The sequence below is a fragment of the Astyanax mexicanus genome, chromosome 3 (genome assembly GCF_023375975.1).
Source record: "Astyanax mexicanus isolate ESR-SI-001 chromosome 3, AstMex3_surface, whole genome shotgun sequence".
In the NCBI taxonomy this organism is placed as follows: Eukaryota; Metazoa; Chordata; class Actinopteri; order Characiformes; family Acestrorhamphidae; genus Astyanax; species Astyanax mexicanus.
The window spans coordinates 62942422-62968173 of NC_064410.1; the positions used below are offsets into that span (position 1 = coordinate 62942422).

The 25752-nt window shown below is 38.5% G+C and overlaps 1 protein-coding gene across 6 annotated transcripts in view; it reads right to left on the minus strand.

Moving 5' to 3' along the window:
- Positions 1-25752, minus strand: part of wu:fc38h03 (acetylcholinesterase collagenic tail peptide) — a 761412-nt gene that overhangs the window by 733206 nt on the left and 2454 nt on the right. For all 6 annotated transcript variants that reach the window (XM_049475999.1, XM_049476002.1, XM_049476004.1 and 3 more), the window contains exons 3-17: positions 25405-25518; positions 24463-24507; positions 24330-24356; positions 20321-20392; positions 19414-19476; positions 17443-17469; positions 16848-16892; positions 16703-16738; positions 15664-15744; positions 9843-9939; positions 6386-6519; positions 6187-6306; positions 4827-4953; positions 4139-4241; positions 1619-2118 (exon numbers count right to left, since the gene is read on the minus strand). In XM_049475999.1, coding sequence (XP_049331956.1) covers positions 2049-2118; positions 4139-4241; positions 4827-4953; positions 6187-6306; positions 6386-6519; positions 9843-9939; positions 15664-15744; positions 16703-16738; positions 16848-16892; positions 17443-17469; positions 19414-19476; positions 20321-20392; positions 24330-24356; positions 24463-24507; positions 25405-25518 — 1161 coding nt within the window. In that variant the 3' untranslated portion in view covers positions 1619-2048. The remainder of the gene's footprint in view (positions 1-1618; positions 2119-4138; positions 4242-4826; positions 4954-6186; positions 6307-6385; positions 6520-9842; positions 9940-15663; positions 15745-16702; positions 16739-16847; positions 16893-17442; positions 17470-19413; positions 19477-20320; positions 20393-24329; positions 24357-24462; positions 24508-25404; positions 25519-25752) is intronic.

The following is a 25752-nucleotide window of genomic DNA, read 5'->3' on the forward strand; positions in this document are numbered from 1 at the left end:
TTTAAGAAAGAATTTCAAGAACTTTAAAAGTATCCTCAAGTGTTGTCGCCGCAAAGACCATGAAAAATGGTTATAATGATGGAACTGGCACTCATCAGGCTACCAGAAATAAAACCATAAATAAGAAGGTGTGTCCAAACACCGACAGATTTTTTTTTAGAATATATAAAGTATTTATGAGGCATCTATAATTATAATAATAGACCATCCAAATAAGGTGTTATCTGAGTTTCTGGTTTTCTCATGCTGTATAAAAACCTGTTTTTATACAACACTCTGGGAAACAGTGCCATCAACTGGAACATAGCTGTGTGAAATTCACTGTTCTACTGAATAAATAAGTGTATAAGTGTATAAATCTGTGTAAATAAACTGTAATAACAATAATAACTACAGACTGATCATTCTGAGTGGTTTATTATACACAGTTCAGTAAACATTCACACATCAGCAGAGACAAACATGCAGTAATTCATATATTTATACAGTTATTCACATTTTACTGTGGTTTCCATGCAGCATCGGGACTCTTCATATACCTTTACTGATTTAATTTAATTATTAATGCAGATTAAAGCCTTAGAAACACTCAGAAACACCCGGCCATGCACAGGGCTGATTCCAGGGATTTATTTAGGGCCTGTAAATAAGATTTTTAGGGAAACTAAATGTATAAAAAGTGAAAATGGTCAATAAAAAGTTAGGCCACACCCACATTTATCATTTATTCTTAAATAAAATGTGTAAAATTAGACTGAGGTGCAGCTCATCAACTATAGATAATTAGAGAATGGTCATATATATGTATATATATTGTAATATGTTACAATAAGTAAACACATGACCAAACCTTTAAATAAGACTGTGTTCAAATATACTATAAAACACGAAAACAAACAAAAATACAACAAATACAAACACATAGATAAATGGCTGTGTAGAAAATACTATTATTTTTATTATATATGTTATATATAATTCTATATTACTATATTATATCTCATCATATCTACGATACTATACTATAATATACTATAATAATATTAATATTAATACCAGTGCATACAGCACCAGTCAAAAGTTTGGACATATATTGTAATTCAGTTTTTTAATTTAATATATTACTCCTACATAGTAAATGAATAGTGAAGTGATCTATCAGACTATGAAGGAACACATAAGGAATCATGTAGTATTTTAAAAGTGTTAAATAATCTATTTAAGTGCTCTTAACTCTGATTAATTTATCCTGTGCAACTCTTCCTTTTCCAAAGGTGGTCCTGATAAGTGCCAGTTTCATCAGTATAATGTTTTTGATGGTCTTTTTGCGGTAACTGCACTTGAAGATACTTTTAAAGTTCTTGAAATTGACTTTTAGATTAAATGAAATTTCTTTCTCTTTTTCATTTAGTTGAGTAGTTGTTTCTTCTCATAACCTGGATTCGAACATTACTCAAATATTCACTATTCACTGTATACCTGTAACTCTACCTCTTCACTACTTTACTTTAACTGATGCTCTCAAACACTTTATTAAGAGACAAGAAATTCAAGTAATTAACTCTTGATGAGTTCACTACAGGTGTTAACTGAAAGCCTGAATTCCAGGTGACTCTACCTCATAAAACTGACTGAGAAAATCCAGCAGAGATGTTCAAAACTGATCATCTAAAGAGGAGCTACTCTGAAGAATCTACAGTTGTCCAAACTTTGACCGGTACTGTATGTACCTTCAAACATTTCAATATCTTTAAACAGTATAACAATATAAAAGTTCTATACTACCAAAAAGTTTTAGGGTGCCCCCTGGTGGCTGCAGTTCTCTTAGCAGCTGCTTATGTCACTCAGTGGGTGGAGCCAGCTCTGGTCATGCAAATGTAATAAATACATACATATAAACTTTTTACATTCACATAATTCATTAATTCATTACATAATTACATAACCATCATCATCACATAGTAAAGGAGGGCCATGACCACCAGCACCAGCTGCCGATTACAGACTTTGAGGAAGGAGAAGGAGTTCAGGAGGAGTTCAGGAGGAGATCAGGAGGTGTACTTGCAGTTGGTTGAGTCGATAAAGCAGGAAGCAGTACATTTCAGCTGCCCAAACGTCCTAAAGAAATAAAACAAAAAGAAAAGACAATGCACATCATTTCCCCATCACTGCACTGTCCCCTGATTTCCAAATTAAATGTAAAATTTACTGATGATCAGTGCTTCCCTCTGCTGAAAACAACTTTTATGTAGATGCGGATTTCATTTTCCAGCAGGATTTGGCACACTGCCCACACTGCAGAAAGTATCAATTGGTCTTATATAATATTCTTATTTTCTGAGACACTGATTTTTGGGTTTTCATTGGCTGTAAGCTTCATAATAATCAATAATAAAATAAATAAATGCTTAAAATAGATCATTCTGTGTTTAATACATCTATATCAGGGGTGTCCAAACTACGGCCCGCGAGCCATTTGCGGCCCGTTTCCTTTTGAAAGTTGGCCCGCTGTTAAGCAGGTTTTTATAATGTGAGATTCAAAGTTTGAACGCTAGGTGTCAGAAACGGGCCAAAGAGTCTAAAAGTGGAGAGAGTGCGCATTTCTAGCGCAGAAAAACAGGCCAAAGAGTCTAAAAGTGGAGAGAGTGCGCATTTCTAGCGCAGAAAAACAGGCCAAAGAGTCTAAAAGCGGAGAGAGTGCGCATTTCTAGCGCAGAAAAACAGGCCAAAGAGTCTAAAAGTGGAGAGAGTGCGCATTTCTAGCGCAGAAAAACAGGCCAAAGAGTCTAAAAGTGGAGAGAGTGCGCATTTCTAGCGCAGAAAAACGGGGCAAAGAACCGCAAAGAAGTTGACGTAATTAAGGAGTTTAATATTAAGAGACATCATGAAATGAAACATCAATTTGAAAAATCTTAGTTTACACAACACTGTCAAAGATAAAGATAGTAAGTCAAGTAAAATGGTGTGTAAATGAAAGTAATCAGGAAAATGTATTATTTAAAGTGGTATATTTCATTATTTGTTTTATTATAGAGTCTGTGGCCCGTGACTTCAAATATATTTCTCCTTCTGGCCCCCAACAAAAAAAGTTTGGACACCCCTGATCTATGTAATATATGAGTTTCACATTTTTAACTGAATTACTGAAATAAAGTAATTTTTCAATGATATTTAATTTTTTGATATGCACTAGTATGTCAATGAAACAAAGGTGTGAAAAGTGTCTCCATTCATTAGTCTGTAGATAAAAGTATAGATACTAGAGTTTAATAAAATACTTCTGTAGAAATTCGAAAAGTATCAATTCAAGCTTTTTACTCTTTATACTGGTTTTAAAACTACTTAAAGTATAAAAGAACAAAAAAGTAATGTAAGGAGACCAAATAAAGCCATTAAGAACAAAATTTTAGGCCACGCCCACAGAGTCCTATAGCTATAGTGCACTACCTGACTATAATGTTGTCAACAATTTTAATGTTGATAATATAATTTGGGATTTTGCTCTAGGCTGTTCTCTAGTGTTTCAGCTGCATATATGCTGATTATAAATGAATGTATTTTATTTAGTAGAATGTAAATATATTAAAGTAGTTTAGTTGGACTGGAGTTTGTCTGGAGTTCTCTTGAGTCTCAGCACGGATCATCTTCATACTAGACTACATACGTCTGCTATGTTCTTGCTGGAGTGTGATGGATCACAGTATAAACCAATAGGGAGTGGGAATGGTATATGTTTATACTTCTCTACATCCAATCACAATCAGATTCACTCTATCTGGATGGAGAGATTTATCTGGATAGGGCTTTTATTGAACGATGAGAAGAACGAATGAAAACCAGCTGAAATGATATAATAGGAGTAATGAGACTGTTTTTATTAAAATGTAAGGAGTAGAAAGTTCAGATAATTGTGTGAAAATGTAAAATAATTACTTCAGTAAAATATAGAAAACCTACATTTCTACTTCAGTAAGATAATGAAGTGTTTGCAATTCATTTGACTTGACACATTTGGAACAAACACACAAATAAACATAATAGAGGTCATGTCCATTAATTGTATGATAATAATCCGATAATTAAGAGTGTGTGTGTGTGTATGTGTGTGTGTGTGTGTGAGTGAGTGTGTGTAACTGACCCGGGCAGGTAGGTTTTGCAGGTCTGATAGCCGAAGTCTTTCCCATCACACTCCTCGACTCCATCCTGACGATATCCGTCTCCACAGTACGCTTTCTTACAGCCTGCAGAGAAATAAAACACTATATATTAAGATTTATATTTCATTATACATTACTTATAAACATATACAGTTCCAGTCAAAAGTTCCGGCACACCTTTTTAGTCAGTGTTTTTCTTTTTGTATTTCTTTATTTAATGTATTTTCTACATAGTAGATTAATATTTTAGATATTAATCATGCCTATTCTATATAGAGGACCAAAAGGGACATAAGTATAAACTAATAAATGCACATATAAATGTATAAATAAATAAATAAATAAACAAATATATAAATAAATAAATAAGAAATGTATTTACTAATGTATGTATTTATCTATACGATTATTTCTTTATTTCTTTATTTATTTATTCATATATTTATTTATTAATTTATATGTGCATTTATTTATATATATATATATATATATATATATATATATATATATATATATATTTATTTATTTATTCATTTATATGTACATTTATTTATATATTTATTTATTTATACATATATATATGCATTTATTTTTTTATACTTATGTCATTTTTGAGAGTGTGAGTGAGGTATGTGTGTGTGTGTGTGTGTGTGAGATCATATGACCTACCCACACAGTCGTCTGTGACCACCTTGTTTCCATCATCACATTCCTCTTCGTTCATTGGCTGAACTTCTCCATCCCCACAGAGCCACGCCCCCTCCCTTGCCCGCTCAGTCGACTGCATCGGCAGCAGCTGAACCAATAAAAAATATATATTTTAAATAAAATACATTTATACAGTGGCTTTGGTTTGCTGAAGTGGTTGTAATAATTAAGCAATAATACACTCGAGGTTTGTGCTATAACGTGTAATATTGGCACTGCTGTGCTGCGGTAATATTACACGTTATAACATAACATAGAACCTCGAGTGTATTATTGTGATTATACCACAGTTCTATTATCACTGTTTATTAAAAGATTTTAAAGAGTTAAAGAGGATGAGAAAAGTTAAAATAGTTCCAATGCTGCTCTGTTTGTAGCTGCGCAGTTTGGTTTGTACGCGCTGCATCGTTGATAGGTTACCTGTGTGTGTTGGAGTAATATATGGAGAGTTTCGGTTACAGTGCGTTACCGGCTGATATTGGCACTCATAGAACGCCTCTCAGCCAATCACATTGCAAGGTTGGAACTAACTGCAGTATTATAATATACAATAAACAGGTTTTTATCACTCTGTTAATCTAATTAGATACTAAACAGCTCTATTAGGTTTATATAAATTATTAATAGACACTGATGAAAGATGTCGAATATGTTTATTGTGCATTGTTATCATTACTACTTTTCCTATAAAAGACCACAAATAAAGAATAATTATGCACCAATAAAAGCCAAAAGCTTAATGTGTAGTAAATAAATAGACATATAGGGTCCTATCTTACACCCTTCACAAGGTGTGTCGTGATGCTCATTGCTAGCTTATACCCCACCATCAGTCTATTATCACTCCTTCCTCCTGCCTGGTTTAAATAGCAGCAGATCTTCTGAATATATCTACACTGATGGGCGTGGTGTTCTGGAAATGAGGTGTGTTCAGGTACATTTCTGGAGTTTTATCTTGTTTATCTTGGTAACAGAAAACACAGGAGCTCCACTGACTGAATACAACCTAGACAGACGTTCAGTCAACAGTTAGATGTTCATCGCTATCTTGGCAGCACAGGCTCAAATAAACAGAATAGTAAATAAAATAACATTGCTGTTCCCGTAAATGAGCTGCTGGAGCTCCTTCACAGCGTCAACCAGCAGCTCAGTTTCCTCTGCTGAGAAGAGTTTGTTGAACACGTCCAGGTAGCTGCACCGTTAAAATAGCAATCCACCAAAGACAGAGCTCACCTGGTTCTACTCTTAAAGGGAATGATGAACAAAAGACACTCTGATTGGTTTATTTCACGCTATGCCCAAAATTATTAACCATCAATACCTGAATGGGCTGCCATCCGTCCACGTCTTTAAAGTAGAGAGATTTCTGATCTTTCCTGAAGGCGAGAGCGTCGTCTGTGTGCAGATTATTCAGCTCCTTCTCACTGTTTACCACAAACACCTACAAAAACAACAAGCCACACAATCATACACAATCATATATGTGTGTGTGTGTGTGTGTGTGTGGGTTAGACTCTCACCGCTGAGACGTATTTCCCGCGGCGCTGCAGTGATGCGCTACCAGGACCGTTATTACTGAAGTCTGAGCTGCAGTCGCATTCTCCAGGAGGACCCTGCATACCCTTCTCACCTTTCTCTCCCACCAGAAACAGCCCTGTACACACACACACACACACACAAACACACACACAGACACTTACACTGTACAAATATCCTTGTACAATTACAGCAAAATACTTTATTGTATTGTTTTCTGTACTGTATTCTGTATTACAGTTTCTTGTTCAGATACCTCACTGTGTATCTGCTCTGAGGTTGTGTGATTATGCTGTGATTTTGCTTAAAGTATCAGTCTGTATTATTTAGTTTCTAAACTGAAAGCAGAAGCATTTAAGCATTTCTTTATTTCTAAGATTTTAGAAAAAGCTGTAGCCCAACAACTTTGCTCTTACCTGCAAAGAAACCAGATCTATGAAAAATTTCAATCTGGATTTAGGCCTTATCATAGCACTGAGACAGCTTTAGTTAGAATAACAAACGATCTACTTATAGCCGCCGACCAAGGCTGTGTTTCCCTACTCGTACTTCTGGATCTGAGCGCAGCCTTTGATACAATAGATCATACTATCCTTTTAGAAAGACTAGAGAACATGGTCGGTGTAACCGGAACTGCCTTAGCATGGTTTAAATCATACTTAACCGATCGCTATCAGTTTGTGAGGATAAATGATATGTCTTCCAGTTATACCAAGGTAAGATATGGAATTCCACAAGGCTCTGTATTAGGACCATTATTATTTACATTATATATGCTCCCACTGGGCAAAGTTATTAGAAAACACAATGTGAATTTTCATTGTTATGCGGATGACACGCAGCTCTTCATATCAGCCAAACCTGATGACAGAGTGAGATTAAAGAAAATCGAGGATTGTGTAGAAGATGTAAAATCATGGATGTCGCACAACTTCCTCCTATTAAATAGTGATAAAACAGAAGTTCTCCTATTAGGCCCCAAAGCTGCTAGAAATAAATTATCAGACTTAATGCTAAATCTGGCCGACTTCTCAGCCACCCCTGGTTCAGCAGCTAAAAACCTTGCAGTTATCATAGATTCAGATCTAGCATTCGATAAACACATATCTAATGTTACTAGAACAGCTTTTCTACACCTCCGTAATATTGCCAAGCTAAGAAATGCCCTATCACTGCATGACGCAGAAAAATTAGTACATGCCTTTATTACCTCAAGGCTAGATTATTGTAATGCGCTACTGTCTGGATGTTCCGGCAGTAACTTAAATAAACTTCAGCTAGTTCAAAATGCTGCAGCCAGGGTCCTTACTAAAACTAGAAAATTTGACCATATTAGTCCAGTACTATCAGCACTGCACTGGCTTCCAGTCAAATTCCGCATAGACTATAAAATTCTCCTGTTAACGTATAAAGCCCTACACGGACTCGCTCCTGAGTATTTACAAGACCTCATCTCCTGTTATGAACCACCGCGATTACTCAGATCTCAGGGTGCTGGTTTATTAGTAGTCCCTAAAATTCAGAGGAGCTCTGCAGGAGGAAGAGCTTTCTCTTATAAAGCGCCTCAACTCTGGAATAATCTCCCCGAATATGTTCGGGACTCAGACACAGTCTCAATCTTTAAGTCTAGACTGAAAACGTACTTGTTTAGTTTAGCTTTTGGTAATTAATGTTTTTCCCTTTAGATAAGGCTGCAGATTCAGGGGTTCATGGACAGAGGAAATTGTGGTAAACTGAGATGCTGGTGCTGTTGTTCTCCCACTGCACACGGTCACTCAGGTTTGTGGACGGTGGAGTGGGTGGATGCTGGTGTTTCAGGGTGCCTCCATGTCTATGTTACCTTCTGGCTCTCTGCCTTTAGTTAGGCTGTTTTATTCAGTTCTGCCGGAGTCATTAGCCACACTCTGATAATGTTTTAATATTCTCAGTTTTACATAAATCCTCCGAGTTACTGACTGCCCACCTGTCTGACCCGATACCGATGTTGGACCCTCAGGCTCTCGCGTCTCCTGTCCAGCCAGACTGATGGAAGTTTCTGAAGTCAGCTCTTCTCCACCACCACCACAGATCAGCTGCTCATCGACCATCTTACTCTCCACTACAGATTACATCCAAGCCATTAGTGGCGCTATTACACTCCTGAGTACATAAAACCTATATGGATGTATAAAAGACTTTTTAAATTTCTATTTAAAAGCCGTTTGACCAGTGGTAGGATGGTCCCCCCTTTAATGTGAGTCTTGGTCCTCCCAGTGTTTCTTCCTCCTCCTGCAGCTCTGAGGGAGTTTTTCACTGGGGGTTCTGTATTCTGTATTTTCTATGTTTAATGTTTTGCCTGATTCTTTGTCCTGTGATCATGTTTCTGTAAAGCTGCTTTGTGCCAACACCTGTTGTAAAAAGCGCTATACAAATAAATTTGATTTGATTTGATTTGATTTCTGATTTGAGAAAAATATAGATAAAATATTGTGTTTAATAGTATCAGTGTGCTGAACCACCATCCCTGTTAATCCTAATAATATAATATATTAATTCTAAAAACTGGTCACTTTTTGCAGGAGTTCTTCTTCTGGTCACGTCACGCTTCTTTACATACTCACGTCACACGTACAGCCTCTAAAAGAGGATCCGGCTCAGTTTTACTGAACGCGAGCGGCTGGTGGAGCAATGGAGACTTCAGAAGAGGAAACTCAGAGCTCAGTAGCTCCTCCATTCACTCATAGTGAAACCAAAGAAACGAAGGAGTGAAGTTTCTGACTGAGCTCTCTCTCTCTCTCTCTCTCTCTCTCTCTCTCTGACTGAACATAACCTGGAATCGGATTTATCCGCTCTGAAAGGAGACCGCATCACACCCTCCCAGTTTAAAATGATTCTTCCGCATGATTCTCAGTGCAATTCCCCATTCTTACCAGAGAGGGCCCTAAATCCTGTAAATTACAAAACTTACGGACATCAGCTTTAATAAATAATGTACTTTAATATATTAAATGCTGTTTTTATGTTTATTCAATTTAGCCTTATTTTAGGGAGAAAAATATATATAAATATATATATGAATATATATCTTTTTTATGTAAGCAGTTGTCCTGGAACAAAAATGCATTTTAAAAATTGTATTTTATTACAGTGGTTAGAAGCTAGAAACTCAGAATATGGTATGTAGACACTAAAAATGGCCACTGATACAGTAAAAAGTATAATTTAGAATACAGTAGCAAAACTGTAAAGATTACAGTAAAGAGCTGAAAACCCTGCTGCTGCTATTTTACTGTAATTTTACAAGAATATTTTTAACAGTGCTTATTGGAAAGGGCATGCTATGCTACACTCTGTAGTTTGGCTTCATCATGAATTTTCAAGTCAGAGTAGTTTTATTTTATTCAAGACATTATCAGTGATTATTTAACATTGTTAATAATGTGTGTATAAAGGTCTGGTCACCTGAAGCAGGAACTCCAGGGGGTCCTGGATGTCCGGTTGGTCCTGGAGACCCCGGTGGTCCCATCGGTCCAACTGCACCAGAGTCTCCCTTATCTCCCTGTATCAAACACACACACACACGCACACACACACCTAGATTCTTAGACGAAAGTTTTGAACATCTCTGCTGGATTTTCTCAGTCAGTTTTATGAGGTAGAGTCTCCTGGAATTCAGGCTTTCAGTTAACAGCTGTGCTGAACTCATCAAGAGTTAATTACTTGAATTTCTTGTCTCTTAATAAAGTGTTTGAGAGCATCAGTTAAAGTAAAGTAGTGAAGAGGTAGAGTTACAGGTATACAGTGAATAGTGGATATTTCAGTAATGTTCTAATCCAGGTTATGAGAAGAAACAACTACTCAACTAAATAAAGAACAAAAAAAAACTTGGGTCAGCAGTCTAAAGCACTGGTTCAAATGCCATCAGCTGGCGGAGTCCTGAGAGAGCACAATTGGTCTTGATGGCACTCTCTCTTTCCCCTCATCACTCCTAGGGTGATGTGGATCATCACAAGGCTGCATCTGTGAGCTGATGTATCAGAACCGAGTCGCTGCGCTGCTTTCCTCCGAGTGTTAGCGCTGTGATCCAATTATTGTGATTTACCGCAAAGACCATCAAAAACATTATAATGATGAAACTGGCACTCATCAGGACTCCACCCCAGGAAAGGATAGAAGAGGGAGGGTTTCCTCTGTTGTACAGGATCAGTTCATCTGAGTTTCCAGCCTCAGAAACCACAAGTTAACAAACAGCTCCCCAGATAAGAGCATCTAAATACTTCTTCACAGAGTATTTTAGTTTGTTTAACACTGTTTTTAAGTTACTACATGATGCCTTATGTGTTCCTTCATAGTCTCTGTGTTCTATTCATTTACAATGTAGTACTTTATTTGCGTTTCATAAAAGTACTACAGCAAAAAATAATGAATTTTGTATAACAACAACACATAATCTCATCTGATCTACCTGCAGCCCCAGTACAAGCCCCAGGTCCGTAGACAACCTGCATCTACACGCTCCTTCAGGAAATGGTCTCCTGATGCTGAAGCAGCTCTCAGGGACTGTTTTGAGTCCACTGAATGGAGTGTATTGCAGGAGCCATACGGTGAGGACATTGAGGGGATTACACATTGCATGACGGACTACATGAACTTTTGCATGGACATTGTTGTTCCTGTGAAAACTGTGCGTTGTTTTGCCAACAACAAGCCCTGGATAACCAGCAACGTTAAAGGCCTTTTAAACAAGAAGAAGAGGGCCTTTAAAGAAAACAACCAGGAGGAGCTTAGGAGCGTACAGAGGGAGCTCAAAGTCCATTTGCGAGAGGCCAAGGAGTCCTACAGGAAGAAGGTGGAGCAGAAGTTGAGGGAAAATGACATGAGGGAGGTATGGAATGGAATGACGACAATCACTGGCTGTAAGCAGAGGATGGACAGTGCTGCAGATGGTGAAGTAGAGAGAGCCAATGAGTTCAACACCTTCTACAACCGGTTTGACTGCCCTGTTCAAGACCCTACAGCTCTGGCAGACACCTCCTCCACACCCCCCCTCATCTCATCAAGCAACTCAGCCCCCGCTCCCCCCTACTCCCCACACTCAGCTGTCCTGACCACCAGCACCACTGTAGCCCCCTCCCCTCCTCCTCCCCCTCTGTACACCTTCACTGCTGACCAGGTTAGAGGTGAACTTAGGAGACTCCACCCAAGAAAGGCAGCTGGCCCAGACAAAGTGTGTCCCAGACTACTTAAGTCCTGTGCAGCTGAGCTGGGGGCTCCCCTGCAGCACATCTTCAACCTGAGTCTGCATTTGGGGAGGGTCCCCACACTGTGGAAGACATCATGCCTGGTTCCAGTGCCCAAAAAGACGCATCCCAGTGAGCTCAATGACTTCAGGCCTGTCGCCCTTACATCACATATCATGAAGACCCTGGAACGTCTGCTTCTACACCACCTCAGACCCCAGGTTCAACATGCAATGGACCCCTTGCAATTCGCCTACAGAGAGAAAGTGGGAGTGGATGATGCCATACTGTACTTTCTCCACCGGACCCACTCTCATCTGGACAGAGGAGGCAGCACTGTGAGAGTCATGTTCTTTGATTTTTCCAGTGCTTTCAACACCATTCAGCCTCTCCTACTGAAAGACAAGCTGGTGGGGATGCAGGTGGATCCATATTTGGTCTCCTGGATCACAGACTACCTCACTGACAGACCTCAGTATGTCAGGTTGAAGGACTGTACATCAGACACTGTGGTCTGCAGCACAGGAGCACCACAGGGGACTGTGCTCTCCCCGTTCCTTTTTACACTCTACACCTCAGACTTCCAGTACAACTCTGAGACGTGCCACATGCAGAAGTTTTCGGACGACACTGCCATTGTGGCCTGTATACGGGGAGGAAAGGAGGAGGAGTACAGACACCTTGTGGAAGACTTTGTGGCGTGGTGCAATAGAAACAACCTGCTGTTGAACACCTCCAAGACCAAGGAGATGGTGGTGGACTTCCGCAGAGCCAGGCCACCCACACAGCCAGTATCTATTGTGGGAGTTGATGTGGAGATGGTGAAGACCTACAGGTATCTCGGACTGCATCTGGATGATAGGCTGGACTGGTCAGCCAACACAGACATCCTGTACAGGAAGGGACAGAGCTGACTCTACTTCCTGAGGAGGCTGGGGTCTTTTAACATCTGTCGGAAGCTCCTGCTGATGTTTTATCAGACTGTGGTGTCCAGCTGTCTTTTCTATGCTGTGGTGTGCTGGGGAGGAAGCATGAAGAAGAGGGACGAGATGCGTCTGAACAAGTTGGTCAGGCGTGCGGGGTCCGTGGTTGGCGTGGAGCTAGACTCTGTGGTAACGGTGGCAGAGAGGAGGACACTGCAAAAACTACTCTCCATCATGGATGATGATGGTCACCCATTACATTTCATCATCATGGATCATAGGAGCAGTTTCAGTGGCAGGCTCTTGTCACAGAGCTGCTCTACGGACAGACTGAGAAGATCGTTTGTCCCGAGAGCCATCAGACTCTTCAACTCCTCCCAGTGGAGCCGGAAGAGAGAAGACAGATGAGAAACAAGGCTCATATGTGCTTTCTTAATCACAGCCTTTTTTTTATCTGTACTGGAAAAACACCATACACATCTACACCCTGAGACTCTTTTGCCTCTTTACTGTATATACTGTTTATTTGCACTCCTGGACACTTGTCACTGTACTGTACATCCTGTACATTTGCACTCCGGGACACTACACTACGCACCTAACTTAAATATAATACTTGCACATGTTTATGTTTATGTTTAATAGTCATATCTACTAATACCTCCTATACTTAGTTTATTCTTTTACTGCACTACCTCATATCTACGACTGTTTACTTCCACACTTTCTATAGTTTTTTTGTATTTATATATTTATGTATATATTTTTTCTCAATTTAGTCTCAATTTAGAATTTTATCCCTCAATAAGTGTATTGTACTACACTTATTGTTTGTTTCTACTGTGTATTGTTTTTGTTTCTACTGTGTTGTGTAATTGCTACTGGCTGCTAAATTTCCTTCGGGATCAATAAAGTATCTATCTATCTATCTAATGGTGAAAAAACGGAAAAATACAGAACAATTGTTTACTATTATGAATATTATTAATTGTGATTATTATTAACACATATAACATTAATAAAATGTTTTAAACACAGAAGTATTTCATTATACTTGAATTTTACAGCTATGTATGTGTACATTACTGTAATCTACATACAGCTCTGGAAAAAAATATGAGATCACTTAAAAATGATGATTTTCTTTGATTTTACCAAATTAAAAAACCTCTGGAATATAATCAAGAGGGAGATGGATGATCACAAGCCATCAAACCACCAAACTGAACTGCTTGAATTTTTGCACCAGGAGTAAAGCAGCATAAAGTTATCCAAAAGCAGTGTGTAAGACTGGTGGAGGAGAACATGATGCCAAGATGCATGAAAACTAAAACTGTGATTAAAAACCAAACAGGGTTATTCCACCAAATATTGATTTCTGACCTTTTTTCTCATTTTCTGCAAATATTTGGGAGAAATGTTGTCTGTAGTTTATAAAATATGTTTATTGTTTAATGTTCATTTAATTCAAACATAAACCTATAAATAGTAAAATCAGAGCGACTCATTTTAAAGTGGTCTCTAATTTGTTTCCAGAGCTGTATATATATATATATATATTGAATTACTGTTTGGCACAAGCTGAGCGATTTAACATAAATAGGACACTGTCGGATCGGGTTGCTTAGTATGTTTGTGCAAGTGGTGTGTGTGTGTGTGTGTGTGTGTGTGTGCTATAAATGTAACAGCGCTCTGGTGCCAGTGACCCTTACACCACTCACACACTCAAAGAGCCGCTGAGAGTCACTCAGAATGATGTCACACTGCCTAAACTAGCTGCAGTGTGTGTGTGCGCGTGTGTGTGTGTGTGTGTGTGTGTGTGTGTGTCTGTGTAAGAGGACTCTGTTGGAAACCCAGTGGAAATAAATAGGAAATCCCTTACGCAGCAGGAATATATTATATGATATATTAGTAAATAAAATGTACATAACATTTGGCAGACGCTTTTGTCCAAAGCGAAAGTACAGAAATAAAAGAAGTTAAAGGTAAAACATTTTTAGACAGGGCTTAGAGGAGGTCGAAGGGAAATAATGGGATAGAGGAGTGAAGGAGGGGAAGAAGGAAATGGGGTTAGAAGTAGTTAGTGTGTTAGAGGTGTTAGGAGAGTAAGAGCTCTTTGAAGAGCTCTGTCTTCAGGAGTTTATTAAAGATAGTGAGAGATTCTCCTGATCTGGTAACAGAAGGTAGTTAGTTAGAGGTGTTAGGAGAGTAAGAGCTCTTTGAAGAGCTCTGTCTTCAGGAGTTTATTAAAGATAGCGAGAGATTCTCCTGATCTGGTAGTGGAAGGTAGTTTGTTCCACCATTGGGGAACTCTGTATGAGAACAGTCTGGATTGCTTTGTGTGAATGTTTGTTTGGCAAAGCGAGGCGACGTTCACTGGAGGAGCGCAGCGGCCGGGAGGTAGCGTAAGTCTTCAGGAGTGAGTGCAGGTAGGAAGGAGCTGTTCTGTATCACCTTGTAGGCGATTGTAAGAGTTTTGAATTTGATGCATCAACTGGTAGCCAATGGAGCTCAATGAGCAGCGGGGTGACATGTGCCCGTTTTGATTGGTTGAAGACCAGACGTGCTGCTGCATTCTGGATCATCTGGAGTGGTTTTACTACACAGTTAGAAGGGCATTGCAGTAGTCGAGGCGTGAGATGACGACCGCTTGCACCAGGAGTTGGGTGGCCTGTTGCGTCAGAAACTGTCTAATTTTCCTGATGTTATAGAGCGCAAAGCGGCAGGACCGAGCAACCGAGGCCACATGGTGCGTGAAGGAGAGCTGGTCATCAACCAGAACACCCAGGTTCCTAGCAACCTTTGTCGGTGAGAGAGAGAGAGAGTCGATGCTTATAGAGAAGTTGTGTTGAAAAGATGGTTTTGCTGGTATGACCAGAAGTTCAGTCTTTGAGAGATTTAATTGAAGGTGATGCTCCTTCATCCATGAGGATATGTCAGAGAGACACTGCGATATCCGTGCAGAGATTGAGTGATCTTCAGGTGAGAACGACAGGTATTTCTATTTGATCTACTTCTGATACAGTATATATTATTATATTGGTTGGAGTATAAACACACTGTACTCAGGGTTTTCTGTATAAAGGTTTCTGTCTGGTTATTTGAGAGTGTGTAGAGTACCTGTTTGCCTCTTTTGCCGGGACGTCCCGTAGGACCACGCTTCCCAGATACACCGGACTCTCCTTTAGGACCCATTTCACCCTGAAACATTTACACAAAGAGTAATCAGCAGAGTACAGCTACAGCATAACAGTGTAGATTTGCTGTGCCTTCAAAATAACTCACAAACTATATAATGTTACACTATTTCAGTGATTCAGTTGAAAATGTGAAACTCATAAATTATATAGATGTATTAAACACAGAGGGATCTATTTTAAGTGTTTATTTATTTTATTGTTGATGATTATGAAGCTTACAGCCAATGAAAACCCAACAATCAGTGTCTCAGAAAATTAGAATATTATATAAGACCAATGGCTACTTTAAATCAAGGGATCAGAGTCTGGAGGAAGAGTGGAGAGATACACAGTCCAAACTGCTCGAGGTCTAGTGTGAAGTTTCCACCAATCAGTGATGGATTGTTTGGAGAGTCATGTCTGTCATCTGCTGGTGTTGATCCACTGTGTTTTATTATCAAGTCTAAAGTCAGTGCAGTTTTGTTTTCCCACAAAATCTTACAGCACTTCATATCTTCATGCTTCCCTCTGCTGAAAACAACTTTTATGGAGATGCAGATTTCATTTTCCAGCAGGACTTGGCACACTGCCCACACTGCAGAAAGTATCAGTTGGTCTTATATAGTATTCTAATTTTCTGAGAAACTGAAATTTGGGTTTTCGTTGGCTGTAATCCATAATCATCAACAATAAAATAAATAAACGCTTAAAATAGATCATGAATTTCACATTTTGAACTGAACTACTGAAATAAAGTAACTTTTCAATTATATTCTATTTTTTTGAGATGCACTAGTGTATTTATTATAGTTTAGCTTATATTGTATTGCATCTAAAAAATATATAATTTATAATATATATATATATATATATATATATATATATATATATATATATATATATATATACATCATTCATGGCAGTAAAAAACAGTATATCTATGATTTGATTGCATTTTCACTTAAACCTTCAGATCTTACCTTCTGCCCCAGGATCCCAGGAAGCCCAATAGATCCCTACAAAGACAGAATTCAGAATATTAAAACAATAGTAAATATATCTGCGTGACAGAATGGGGGTTTTAATTATTAATGCAAAATATTTTATTATAGAGTGTGCTCTCACCTTGTCTCCCTTCGGGCCTGGAACTCCATGCTCCCCCTGATCCCCCTACAGAAACAGTTAAATATGGAGGAAAACTAAGAAACGACTTAAAAATGATGAGTTTCTTTGATTTTACCAAATTAAAAACCTCTGGAATATAATCAAGAGGAAGATGGATGATCACAAACCATCAAACCACCAAACTGAACTGCTTGAATTTCTGCACCAGGAGTAAAGCAGCATAAAGTTATCCAAAAGCAGTGTGTAAGACTGGTGGAGGAGAAGAACATGATGCCAAGATGCACATCTGTTTTATTGCTGTAATACTTCTACTACTTCTAAATATATATAATAGTGTAGCTTATATTGTAACAGTTATTAAGGTATAACACAGGTAGGTATTAAGGTATAATAATTATTAATAAATCAGATACACTGCTTTTAATATTTGAATTGCTTTAATATTTAAATGTGTTTTTTATTTGGTAAATTGTCAGTTTTTTTTAATGCTTGCTTTAAACATTGTATTGGTGTATTTATTATGTCAGTTTTATTGTTGCAAAATACATGGTAACACTTTTATTGAAAAAATAATGAATGTAAGCATTCCACTAACCTTCTCTCCCTTATATCCTGGGAGCCCCTAAAAAAGCAGAAAGACACAATATATACAGTATATATACAATATTTATATATATATATCTCATTAAAAAAAGTTCCTTCATTTCTGCTGTAGACTGAAAACATTTGGGTTTGAAATTAAAAGATAAAAATGAGACAAAATATCAACATTTCAGCTTTTATTTACAGGTCTTTAAATCTGGGTTTGATACACAGTTCAGAAGATTCAGCACCTTCTATCTGAACCCACCCGTTTTTGTAATGAGCAAAAGTTTTGGAACATATAAACCTAAAATTAATTAAAGTGAATAAGACTTAGGATTTAGTTGCAAATCATTCGCTTTCATAACTGAATCAAGCCTGATATCACCAACCTTCTGCATTTATTTTATTTTGTGATGCTTTTCCAGGCGCTGTGTTTGGTTTACTGATATCACTAACAGTTGATCTACCAGTCTGACATCTGTTATTTAGTACACCAGTGACGACTTTCTTCTTCAGGACATTCCTAACAGTTGTTCTGGCTGTGGACATAATTTGTGCTCTAAAGGTTCTGATTGATTTGTCTGATATTGATTACTCCTCTAACTATAAAAGCTCAGTCTGCACAGATAAAACCCAAATCTGAATCTGAGCGTTCAGACATTCAGAAAACACCTGGGCAACAAAACACACCTGACAGAAACATGGTACAATCATTTTGTTAATAATAAAAATGGGTGGGATCAGACAGAAGTTGTTAAATCTTTTGATCTGTGTATCAGATCCAGACGTAAATACCTGGAAATAAAAGTTGAAATGTTGATCTTTTTTCTCATATTCATCTTTTAATATCCGATTTAAAGGTTTTTTTCACTCTACAGCAGAAATAAAGTGAGTGATTTAGGAATAAATTTGCTTTAAATCCGACACTAACACAGACTCTGCACTTCTATAATCCTGCAGATCTGCAGATCAGGAGATCAGAGCCGGTGATGGAGCTGGTGATGCTGCAACTTCAGCAGATCAGAGTTTAAGAGGAGGCGGGGTTAAGCTGAATGATTGACAGTCTCGTTAGCCCTCCTCTACACCACGCAAACCTGTCTGCAGCGCAGGAAGACCTGAATCAACACAATCCCATCCGAGAATGAGCTGATCCAGCTCCTCCTGCAGGAACAGCGTTCCCAACCTTCCCTATCTACACACTGTTCCATTAGAAAAGCACTGATTTAGGGTGTGTCAGTGTGTCGTCGCTATCATAATGACGGGAAAAGTATGTCATGCACAGCTCAAAACACGCAAAAGGCATTTAATGATTCTCTTAATTAATCACAAACCAATCAGAGTGACTCTTGCTCATCATTCCCTTTAAGAGTCAGGTGAGCTCTGACTTTGGCATATTGCTATTTTAACAGCGCAGCTACCTGTACATATATAGACTTCATTTAAGACAGGGGTCGGCAATTAAGTTTGGCTGTGTGCCAGTTATTTTTCAAGCTATTACGTGGCGTGCCAAAAAAAAATAAATTCTGTTGTGTATAATGAAGTGTAATGGGATGGAGTGCTGCTACAGACTAGTAGCTCTCCAGCCCAGAGGGTTGTTGAACCCAATTGCAGAACAGTTGCAATTGGGTCTCAAAGCAGGTAAACCCAAAAAGAAAGGATCGTCAGGGTCGCGCTCCAATACACTACTGCTGCCCCGGCTAGTGAAATGGGACGCGGCCGAGAAAAAATGTCCTTATAAGGAAATAGGGGGCCCAAGAACAGGAGAAAAACGAGAACGGGTGGAAACTAAAGTCATGCCAAGCGACAGAGAGAGAGAGAAAGGGAAGGAATATAAACAAAAGCTGACCAGAGAAGCATTTTATTTATTTTTATTTTTTCATTATCGTTCATTATAGTTCAAACAACCTCACGGGCCAGATGTTTCATGCTTGCGGCCACATCTGGTTTAAGGCTTAATTTAAGTTTATCTTATCTTTCTCACCTTAGCTCCCATTGGTCCTCTCATTCCCGGCATTCCCATCAGTCCAGGATCTCCCTTATCCCCCTGTCAGTCACACAGGAACAGCAGGACATGAGAACATAATAATAATAATAATAATAATAATAATAATAATAATAATAATAATAATAATAATAATAATAATAATAATAACCTTAATCTTGAGTTTAAATAAAATATTAAAATACAGGTGCATCTAAATATATATATATATATATATATATCATTGAAAAGTTACTTTATTTCAGCAATTCAGTTTAAAAAAATGTGAAACTCATATATTATATAGATGTATTAAACACAGAGTGATCTATTTTAAGAGTTTATTACATTTATTGTTGATGATTATGAAGCTTACAGCCAATAAAAAAAACAAAATCTGTGTTTTATTTAAGACCAATTGGTACTTTAGGCAGTGTGGGCAGTGTGCCAAGTCCTGCTGGAAAATGAAATCCGCATCTCCATAAAAGTTGTCAGTAGCAGAGGGAAGCTGTAAGATATGAAGTGCTGTAAGATTTTGTGGGAAAACAAAACTGTACTGACTTTAGACTTGATAATAAAACACAGTGGATCAACACCAGCAGATGACACTGGTATTATATACCAATAAAGAACAATTGACCAATATTCTAATTTTCTGAGGCACTGATTTTTGGGTTTTCATTGGTTGTAAGCTTCATAATCATCAACAATAAAATAAATAAAGGCTTATAATAGATCACTCTGTGTTTAATACATCTATATAATATATGAGTTTCACCTTTCAAACTGAATTACTTAAATAAAATAACTTTTCAATGATATTCTATTTTTTTAAGATTTTTTTGAGCACCTGTACAATAAAAAGCTTAAAATCTACAGCATCCTGCAGCCTAGAAGCACAACTTACCTTGGGTCCCTCTGGTCCAGGAAATCCTGGAAGACCCGGCCTCCCAGGAAGACCAGTCCGACCAGTACGACCCTGCAAACAAATATATATATATAATATAATTCATATAATATAAACAGATATATCATACAGTCCGTTAGAATTAGTAACCAGCCTTTACATTATAACCACCTCTTTCTTTCTTAACTTTATAATAACTCTCTGTATATTTGATTATTCTCCTCCTTATTTTTACCCTGTTCTTTAATACTCAGAACCCACAGGATAGAAAACCACCACAGAGCAGCTGATTTGGTGTCCTGTGGGCAGTGTCCTGTGAGTGGCATCCTGTTTCTGACATCTTGTGAGTTGCATCCTGTAAGCGGCGTCCTGTGAGTAGTGTCCCGTGGCAGTATTTTGTTGGTGGCATCTTGTGCGCAGCATCCTGTAAACACTGTCCTGTAAGAGGCATTATGGGTGCAGTGTCCTGTGGACAGCGTCCTGTAAGCAGTGTCCTAAGGTGTCATGTAGGTCATGTGGGCTGCATCCTCTGGGTGGCATCTTGTGGCCGGAATCCTGTAGGCAGCACTTTGGCATAGTATCCTGTGAGCAGTGTCTTGTAGGCAGCACTAGGTGGCATCATGGTGGAAGTGTCCTGTGAGTAGTGTCCTGTCAGCAGTGCCCTGTGGGCGGCATCCTGTAGGCAGAATCCTGTTGGTGGCATCTCATGTGTAATGTCTTGTGGGAGTCCTATGAGCAGCATTCTGTTAGTCCCACCAGTAGTGTCCTGTAAGGAGCGTCTAGTGAGTGGCATCCTGTAAGAAGTGTCCTGTGAGAGGCGTAATGTGGGCAGTGTCCTGTATGCGGCATCATGTGAGCAGTGTTCTGTAGGCAACATCCTGTAGGCAGCATCCTGTAGGCAGCATGCTATAGGCAGCATCCTTTAGGCAGCATCCTGTATGCAGCATGCTATAGGCAGCATTCTGTAGGTAGCATTCTGTAGGCAGCATCCTGTAGGCAGCATCCTGTAGGCAACATCCTGTAGGCAGCATCCTGTAGGCAGCATTCTGCAAGCAGCATTCTTTAGTTAATATCCTGTAGACAGCTTCCTGTAGCATTTTTAAGCTGAATTTTAGGCAGCATCCTATAGGCAGCATCCTGTAGGCAGCATCCTACAGACAGCATCCTGTAGGCAGCATTCTATAGGCAGCATCCTATAGGCAGCAACCTGTAGGCAGCATCCTGTAGGCAGCATCCTGTAGGCAGCATACTGTAGGCAACATCCTGTAGGCAGCATCCTGTAGGCAGCATCCTGCCGGCAGCATCCTGTAGGCAGCATCCTGTGGGCAGCATCCTGTAGGCAGCATCCTGTAGGCACCATCCTGTAGGCAGCATCCTACAGGCAGCATCCTACAGGCAGCATCTTATAGGCAGCATCCTGTAGGCAACATCCTACAGGCAGCATCCTGTAGACAGCATCCTATAGGCATCATCCTATAGGCATCATCATATAGGCATCATCCTGTAGGCAGCATCTTATAGGCAGCATCTTACAGGCAGCATCCTATAGGCAGCATCCTTTAGGCAGCATCCTGTGGGCAGCATCCTGTAGGCAGCATCATTTAGGCAGCATCCTATAATCAGCATCCTTTAGGCAACATCCTTTAGGCAGCACCCTGTAGTCAGCATCCTATAGGCAGCATCCTTTAGGCAGCATAATTTAGGCAGCATCCTATAATCAGCATCCTTTAGGCAACATCCTTTAGGCAGCACCCTGTAGTCAGCATCCTATAGGCAGCATCCTTTAGGCAGCATCATTTAGGCAGCATCCTTTAGGCAGCATTCTGTAGGCAGCATCCTTTAGGCAGCATCATTTAGGCAGCAACCTGTGGGCAGCATCCTGTGGGCAGCATCCTGTAGGCAGCATCCTTTAGGCAGCATTCTGTAGGCAGCATCCTTTAGGCAGCATCATTTAGGCAGCAACCTGTGGGCAGCATCCTGTGGGCAGCATCCTGTAGGCAGCATCCTGTAGGCAGCATCCTTTTGGCAGCATCATTTAGGCAGCATCCTATAATCAGCATCCTTTAGGCAACATCCTTTAGGCAGCACCCTGTAGTCAGCATCCTTTAGGCAGCATCATTTAGGAAGCATCCTTTAGGCAGCATTCTGTAGGCAGCATCCTTTAGGCAGCATCATTTAGGCAGCAACCTGTGGGCAGCATCCTGTAGGCAGCATTTTTAGGCAGCATCCTATAATCAGCATCCTTTAGGCAACATCCTTTAGGCAACACCCTGTAGTCAGCATCCTATAGGCAGCATCCTTTAGGCAGCATCCTGTGGGCAGCATCCTGTGGGCAGCATTTTTTAGGCAGCATCCTGTAGGCAACATCCTATAAACAGCATCCTGTAGGCAGTTTTTTTTTTTTTTTGTCGCATCCTATAGGTAGCATCCAACAGGCATCATTCTGTATTATCCTATAGCATTTTTTAAGCAGCATCCTGTAGTCAGCATCCTGTATGATGTATGATGTATATTCAACATGATTCTGAACCCGCTGTTCTAATCTACAACTGATACAGAATGATGAGACCAAACTAAAGATAAAAGATTACAACAATGAATTAGTTAATTGGTTAATTAGTTAATTGGCTGTTCAGAGCCAATCCCATTTGTGCACTTTCACTAATTAATATCACAGCCAGAGTCGATATCACCGAGTGCAGCACTCTGAATAATACACACTATAAAACCAGCTCACACTCGCTGAATAGTGATGTTCAGGATTCATACCAACTCAGCAAATCCTAAAATATAATAATATAAATTACAAACAATCCCATCCAGAACATTATCCACTATATCTACTCAATCTCTCTCTCTCTCTCTCTCTCTATATATATATATATATATATATATATATAGAGTAATTATATTGATGTGTGGTGAGGGTGGTGGTGAGGGTGGTCTGCAGGGCGGTGTGTGTTTGTGTGTGTGTGCTGCAGTGCAGCAGAGCCAGGCCTTTAATACACTACAGTAAAACATACAGACCTAATACTCTAAATACATAGTACATAATACGTATTAAACAAGAGATTGAATTATATAATATTGCATGCATGCATATAATTTCTTTGATTTTACCAAATTGAAAACCTCTGGAATATAATCAAGAGGAAGATGGATGATCACAAACCATCAAACCACCAAACTGAACTGCTTGAATTGTTGCACCAGGAGTAAAGCAGCATAAAGTTATCCAAAAGCAGTGTGTAAGACTGGTGGAGGAGAACATGATGCCAAGATGCATGAAAAAACTGTGATTAAAAACCACCAGGGTTATTCCACCAAATGTTGATTTCTGAACTCTTAAAACTTTATGAATATGAACTTGTTTTTTTTTTTGCATTATTTGAGGTCTGAAAGCTCTGTCAACCGTGCAACCTGCAGCTTGCTTTAGGGCATGTCCCTAAGTCATGTACTAATTCTCTTTATTAATCATGTGTGTGGTTAAGTTTGGGCATAACGTGAAATAAACCAATCAGAGTGTCTCTTGCTCATCATTCCCTTTAAAAGTCAGGTGAGCTCTGACTTTGGTGGATTGCTATTTTAACGGTGCAGCTACCTGGACGTGTTCAACAAACGCTTCTCAGCAGAGGAAACTGAGCTGCTGGTTGACGCTGTGAAGGAGCTCCAGCAGCTCATTTAGGGGAACAGCAATGTTATTTTATTTACTATTCTGTTTATTTGAGCCTGTGCTGCAAAGATAGCGATGGACGTCTGACTGTTGCCGTCTGTCTAGGTTGTATTCAGTCAGTGGAGCTCCTGTGTTTTCTGTTACCAAGATAAACAAGCAAAACTCCAGAAATGTACCTGAACACACCTCATTTCCAGAACACCACGCCCATCAGTGTAGATATATTCAGAAGCCCTGCTGCTGTTTAAACCAGACAGGAGGAAGGAGTGATAATAGACTGTTGGTGGGGTGTAAGATAGCAATGAGCATCGAGACAAAGTATAAACACAGTCCTACCTTAGACCCCGGCCGACCGATTTCTCCCTACAGAGAGTAAAAGAGGGAAGAAAAGTTTGTCAGTAAATCATATTTTTTAATAATTAATAATTTACAGATAAATAAACTACAGACTGATACTAATCAGACTAACCTTATCTCCCTTGGGTCCTGGTACTCCTGGAAGACCTCCGTGTCCCTGAAATAGATAGATAGATAGATAGATAGATAGATAGATAGATAGATAGATAGATAGATAGATAGATAGATAGATAGATAGATAGATAGATAGATAGATAGATAGATAGATAGATAGATAGATAGATAGATAGATAGATATTATTCAATTTTTCTAAATTTTAATGCTTAAAATATTGTAAATAATAATTAATTGAGACATTAGTTACAATAATTCTTTCTTTCACATTTTTACTGATTTATTTTATTTATTTCATTATATAATTTATTTTATTTTCTGTTTTATCTTTTGGCCTTAATTTAATACTTTAATTTACTCTGTTTTACCTCTTTATTTTATGTCTATCATTTACTTTCTTTGTAATATTAGAGTTATTTTCTGCTATCTAATTGTTTTAGCTTATTTTAATTATTTATCTTTTTATATGACTGCTTTAAATTGTAGTCTGTCCATTTATCCTTTCATTCTGATAAAAAAATATTTTATTTTTTCCTAAATATATCTGAACTGTTTTTCTTTTATTATTTCACTATTTAATTTTAATTGTTTTTGGTTTATGAAGTTCATTATTTTAGCTTTTATAGATTTTTGATTTTAATTTTATGAGGTAAATGAGAATTAGCCTCTCGTAAAAACTGTTAATTAATGTACCCTTATTGTAAAGTATTACCTACATTTCTATTAATTCTGTTTTAATAATAATTTCTTTAGAGTTTAATTATATTAATCAGTATTTCTCAGTGTTCATCACATTATCATAAGAGCACATTTACAGATTATTGTAATAATAAGTAATAATACACTAATGATAATAAATAAACTAATAATAAACTAATAATAATATTTTTTATAGGATTATTTATAATTATTTCCTGTGGCTCTCAAATTTATTCTCACCTGTGGTCCAGCAGGTCCCGGGGGTCCTGGAGGTCCTGGTAGACACTGTTCCTTCGTTTCTGATTCATCTCGCTCTCTTTCTCTTTCAACTTCTGAGACAGATTCTGGGACCACCTTAAAAGATACAGAAAAATGACCTTAAATTTTTGATTCTTAAAAAAACATGCACAGTACACCTTAGAAACCACCTAGCAATACCTTAGCAACCACTTTTCTTATCAACACATTAGCAACCATGAGCTATTCCCTAGCAACACCTTAGCAATGCCATAGCAACCAAACTAGCAACCATCCAAGCAACCACCTGGGGTCCTCAAGCAACCACTTAGTAATACCCCTGCAACTACT